Genomic DNA, 6275 nt, shown 5'->3' on the forward strand with positions numbered 1-6275 from the left:
CTCGAAAAGCCGTCTCCGAGCCAATTGTCGCATATGGAACACCGTAGTTACAGTTGACTCGTGACCTGCGTGTCTATAAACGACATGTTGATTCCCGTACACTCGTCTCCGTAGTCAGCACTTAAAATGGTGTCAGACTTAAGGAGCCCTGAAAATTTTCTGAAAGGGTAAAAGAACCAGACAAGTTCACCAAAGGAATGCAGATAAATTCCTGATTTCGTCACTTTCGTGCAGAAATTTGAGCCCTACTCACAACATCGGCGAAAATAAAATCTACGGAGGCCTGTAAAAGACATCAAGATGTCAAAGACGGACAAGCCTAGCATGAACTGGCTTACCACTGATCTGCACAAAGAGTGCACCAATGAGACTTCAAGCGATGCTACTCAGACTCCAACCCTACGACTTAATCGTGACGTACAAGGCTGGCGGAGAAATACTGATATGAGATGCACTCAGCCGTGCCAATCTACCAGAATCCGAGCCAGACATGAAGCTAGTAGTAGTAAACATGACCGACTTCATTGCCGTGACGCCAGCACGATACACCCAGTTCCAGAAATGCACAGCGAATGAGCTCAATGAGTTGCATTCCATGATCCTCAAGGGATGGCCTGATACTAAGGGTGAAACTCCCCACTCCATCCGACAATTCTGGACCTCAAGAGACGAACTGTCAGTATCTGATGGCATTGTCTACAAGGGTATGCGCATTGTTGTACCACCAAGCATGAGAGCTGACATGCTGTTGCAAATCCACGCATCGCACCTTGGCATTGTCAAATGCAAACAACGAGCTCGAGAAGCCCTTCACTGGCCTGGCATGAGCGAACAGATCACAGACCTTGTTCAAGACTGTTATCTGTGCAACACCAACCAGAAACCGTCAACATGCAGAACCACTGAAGCCCACCAAGCCTTCAGACCTACCATGGAGCGAACTAGCCTGCGACATATTTGATTTTGAGCGACAACAGTACATCGTCACGATTGACTACTACTCAACATTCATAGAGGTAGACAAGTTGCCTGATATGAGCAGCGCAGCCGTCATAGACACACTGAAGGAGCAGTTCAGTCGTCATGGTATTCCAGAAGAGCTGAGAACGGACAACGGCCCACAATACTCTTTATCTGAGTTCAGCAAGTTCTGCAAGGACTACGAGATACAACACATCACTTCCTCACCTTATAATCCACAGTCAAATGGCGAGGCAGAACGAGCCGTACAAACTGTAAAACCCCCATGGAAGAAATGCCCAGACAGACACTTGGCTGTTCTCGACTATCGCACAACCCCGCTAGCTAGTTGCAACATATCTCCAGCCCAACTACTAATGGGACGCCGACCCCGTAATAAGCTACCAACATCGAAGTCACTACTGCGGCCAAAGCTATACAGCACCCAAGAAGTGAAGCAACGCTTCGACAATGACAAAACCAAACAGCAGTTCTACTACGACAAGAAAGCTGGCCAAAACCCTCCTGCACTCATCTCTGGAGATCCAGTCCGAATGGCCCCACTTCCTGGTACAAACCGCTGGCTCCCAGCTACAGTTGCTAATCATCACTCAACACCTCGCTCTTATGTGGTCGAGCACAATGGCCGAAAATACAGGAGAAACAGACGGGATCTTCGTCTTGCCACCCATGGAGCTAACAAGCCTCTCCATTGCACGCCTGCAGATTCAGACCACGTAACCTTGCCAGTCACCACACCAGTTGCCACTTCAGCTAATGGCCAAACCCCCTGAGCCCACCACGGAAACCAGCATTGCAGCCCCACCGACCTATGTGACGAGAAGCGGACGCCTCAGCAAACCACCAAAACGCCTGGACTTATAAAGAATCTACTTCAAAAGTTCTCCTTCAGACAGATTCTTCTTCTGATTACTTAATGCATAGTTCGGTTCAGTGATTAAATAAAAAAAAAGTGTGTGTCAATTTTTTTTTGTTATTATCCAAAAAGGATGAAAATAGTTCAGTTGATTGAACTTTGAACTTACTCAAGAAACACTTCAGTTTGAAGCTGTAAAAACTATCAATGTTGAGTTCTTCATGAACAGTTGGAAATGTGTCTAATCACACTTGGACTCTAAACAATTTCCCAGACGTTTTTGGACTCTAAACAATTTCCCAGACATTTCAAATAGTTGTTTTTTGTGTGTTACAAAAAAAAATGAAAGAAAAGGAGATGTCACATATGGAACACCGTAGTTACAGTTGACTCGTGACCTGCGTGTCTTAATAAACGACATGTTGATTCCCGTACACTCGTCTCCGTAGTCAGTATATAACACCAATCAAGCAGTTTGGTGGCCTTGCATACGTACCGACACAGCTCAGTATGCCCAGTCTTGCCTGCATTGCCAGGATATGCAACCACCACGACGAGCCGAGCCACTGTTGTCTACACAACTACCACAGAGACCATGGCAGCAGATTGCAAGATACCTGGATGATTTGACACCTGAAGAGAAGGTCAAGATCCGAACCGAGAGACGGTTGAGCCCAGAAGCTGAAGTTGTACGCCATGCTGGTACTCGGCGGTCCTACATCATCTGCATCAACGGCACTGAGTACCGTCGAAACAGAAGTCACATCATCCTGCTGTCCAAACGAACACCAGATCCAATCCTAGACATTGCGTTAACACCTAAGGATCCGCAACCAGCAGAAGTTCCAGATACCAGAGCACCAGTTTGGCACCAAGATTACATCATGTCTTAACACTAGCCTTGTCGCACAGTTCATTGAGTTCATCAAATCAATAATTAGTGTTTGGATATTTACCCAATCAATCAGAGAAAAAGACCCAACACTCTGACTCGCAATTTCAGTTTTAATGGACACCGATCTGCTTACTCAATATAATGTTAACTCAATATTCTGCAAGAAACCAGATCTCATGTGAACTTGCTGAACAATAAGCAACTCCATTTCAGTGCAGAAACTCTTTGATTATTCAAACTCAAAGAACTGAACTTTAGATTGATTCCAGTTAATTGCAAATTGATGATTCACTTCAATTGTTCATTAACCTGTGTGAAAGAAAAAGAAAACAGAACAAAAAGGAAGGCTTTTCCGCAACTATGCGGAAAAGCCTTGAATACAAAAAGCAATAACAATAAAAATTAAAAAAAAAAACAATAAACAAAAAAATAACCTAAGAAATTTGAAATGTTTCACTCGTGGGGAAATTGGAATCACTGTGCCCCGATCATGAATAGGAAAAGTTTGTCAACAAAAACGTGTTTACCACTTTCGATTCATACGCCAGCAAAAACACCGACACTTTTCAACGGATAGGTCGCAGGAGGAGATGGGCCGGTTTGAATCGGATGTTGAAGCGGATATTGAAATCACTGACTTCTGGTTGATTAATTTCATCAGAACGGTACAACATACATGGTTTACCATGCAAGTTGGGAATCGCATAGATTTAAAAAAAAAAAAACCAAGGGCGTCGATGCTCCATATGGTTATCGGACGGATATTTTACATTCTAAAACCTTTAACTTCGGCTTCATTTTAAATAATAGTTGAAGGCAATATAAAATATGCTGAGACGTGGTGTGCTGTTTAAACGCCGAAATTTTGAGACATCGCATGAAAATGTCGGTAAGTTCTACGACAATTTAAAACAATTGCAAACTGGAGCAACTCATGTTCATTGTTTTTAGCATATTAGAATGTCAATTAAACTAACGGACTCAATCGTAATCTGTTGGTTTTACTGATACTTACTGTTTCATGATGACCTCTTGAAATCGCTGCTTGACGATTGGTCTCTGAAAAAAAAACAATGAAACTACATCACAAATTCAGTCTGAACAAAACATATTATAAGAAAAGTCACTTTGCGAGAAGCCTTGCTTCCAAACGCATTTTCCAAATATCCCCCCCCCCCCCACACCTGTTAATGCACCGTACCTTAGGGGTCGTTCAAAATGCTGGATGTTTTTAAATGTCGATATTTTTCCAAATTGTTTTGACCCACCCACCCACCCCGCTTTTTCATCTTAAAATATTGATTTTCCATTAAATAAAAAACATAGCGAATGTCCAGTTCAGTGACGGCGGAATGCAGCTGCAGTCCGTATACAGTACCTTACCAACATCACGGCCCACTAGCATTCCCGTACGTATTGGGAATCCAGCTGATAACTAGTCCATTCTAAACGGTAATAATAAATATCAGCTCGCTCAACAAAAATTGTCTTGGCGTAAAGAGGTGTAATGACTCCCATTATTCATGAAAAGTTTTTTTAGGAATTTCAGTCGTTTTTTATAGAAAAAAAAACAGTTGAACTCTCAACTCGCGCTTTCCATACGTGTGGGCGCTGCCATGTTCATTGCACGCATCCCCATGCGCATGCATGCAGGGTGCCTCAGTAGTCTTGAACACAAGTAGGTTTATTGCGTTGTCTCGATTTGTAACCGACAATTGTGGCGTGTATTAAGACAAAATTAACCTGGTATCCCGCTCCATTTGCACGGTGCACTGATTTACGCATGCTTTTAAGTCTAACTTCACTGGTCCCCATGCATATGGTGCTCCGATGGACGTGTACACAATACTCGGTACATTGTACATGTAAAGGATGCACACTGTACCCGAACGGGACGGGGAAAGGGTTTACGAATTGCGGGAACGCAGAGAGTTGAATTGGCAAGTCAAAACAGCTATTTTCTATCTTTTTAATTCAAAATTTTTTTTAAAACATCGAAAATTTTGAATGGCCTCTTAGTTTGTGTGTTGTTTTTTTTACTGGAAAAAATAACCAATGAATCACATTCCTTGTTGACAAAGTCACCTTTTTTGCTTGCAATGTTCCTGTGTAATATTTCAAATACATTCATTTTAATATTTACCTGGATTGACCCCGGCAGATACATGTATATGCTGAGTAATATGGAAAGTAGGTCGGTCAACAGTTCCAAGAAACGTAGCATTATTGCTCCCACCAACGTTGACGTCAACTGGAACTGCCACGGGTCTGTGTTGGTCACCAGTCTGCCCCTTCCAAGGTATAAGATGTTCCTTTGATACTGTTAACTCGTGCTGGGAGCGGAAGTCTGTGAACTCGTCTTCTTGATGCGACTTAGACTGAGACATGTCGGATTTGTCAATGTCCTTCTCTATTCTTGTTACATCAAGCGATATCCTCGTCTCGTGCCCCGTATTCTCTGATAACTTTGTATTAGTCGTTCATATTTCCTGGTTTTAACTATCTTGCAGAAGAGAGTTGTTCGTATTATTTCAAAAGTTGGTTGTCTTGATCACACGGTCCCTTTATTCGCTAAACTAAATCTGTTCGGACCCCGAAGTCACCTAGCTTCCTGCTGTGGTTTAAGATCACTTAAGTCGCTGTGTCATCTACAAAGATTATGCCATCGTCTTTGTGTTTTCTAGCTCTTCATGCTGAGATGTATGATGATCTGGCAAATAACAATTTAAAAAATGAAGAAAAAATGAATTAAAAATAGAGCAGGTGGTTGGGGAAAAGGAAGCCAGGGGTGAGAAACTGCTTCATTTTTTCACTTAGCCGAAATAGAAATGATGCGTTCACGAGGCTGTATTATTTGGAAACTAGCGGGCGATGTGACCTTGTGAGTACTGTAGGATGTTTTCATGGTTACCAGACCTGAGAATGACTGAGGTTATTGAAACATAGTCTAGTGTATATGAAGTAGACTGCACACGTGGCCGTTCTGGGGCAATGCAAAGACATGATTATCAAATGTATAGGTGAGGATGGGCTGACGTCATCCAAAGAGAAACATTTATTCATTTGAACACCACTTTTCATTGGTTGCTATGTGTTAAATTATTCAGCATTCAGGATTCAAGAACCATTGACTTCAAGAACATAGGTCTGGGAGCTAGATAAGCCAATTAAACGAATTTCCAGATATTTGCGCGCATCTATTGTCTGCATGTTATAAAAAGCTGTAAATGAAAAAAGAAGGCATATATTGGAAACACGCGTGGATTAAAGTGTAAGGTAGATGTAAAACAATACATGTGTAATTAAAGGAAGCATAAATTATGATTAATATGAGTAATTAATTAAAACTAGAAGTGTTCTTGTGTGTTGTACATTGTAATTTGGGGTAATACAAATTGCGATGGGTTTGGAGGATTAGCGCCATCAGCAGTGGTGATGGGCTTAGAGCAAGCATCGTAACCATTTGTCCAATAGAACTTTCCTTGTTATGGCTGTGGAGAGCGACGTTGTGTTAGCGCCCTGTATAGATAGGCAACTCAAGAT

General features: G+C 42.2%; 1 protein-coding gene across 1 annotated transcript; it reads left to right on the forward strand.

Moving 5' to 3' along the window:
- The first annotated feature begins 1034 nt into the window (after window positions 1-1034).
- Window positions 1035-1754, forward strand: LOC119743249 (uncharacterized protein K02A2.6-like). Its single transcript, XM_038219652.1, has one exon. It carries the CDS (start codon window positions 1035-1037, stop codon window positions 1752-1754), a length of 720 nt encoding a protein of 239 aa, XP_038075580.1.
- Window positions 1755-6275: the final 4521 nt, after the last annotated feature.

Source organism: Patiria miniata, unplaced genomic scaffold (genome assembly GCF_015706575.1).
Source record: "Patiria miniata isolate m_02_andy unplaced genomic scaffold, ASM1570657v1 HiC_scaffold_6, whole genome shotgun sequence".
Lineage (NCBI taxonomy): Eukaryota > Metazoa > Echinodermata > Asteroidea > Valvatida > Asterinidae > Patiria > Patiria miniata.

What these genes read in the sequence shown, in the direction of transcription:
- LOC119743249 (XM_038219652.1), top strand. Translation starts at nt 1,035, where the DNA reads ATGAGCAGCGCAGCCGTCATAGACACACTGAAGGAGCAGTTCAGTCGT.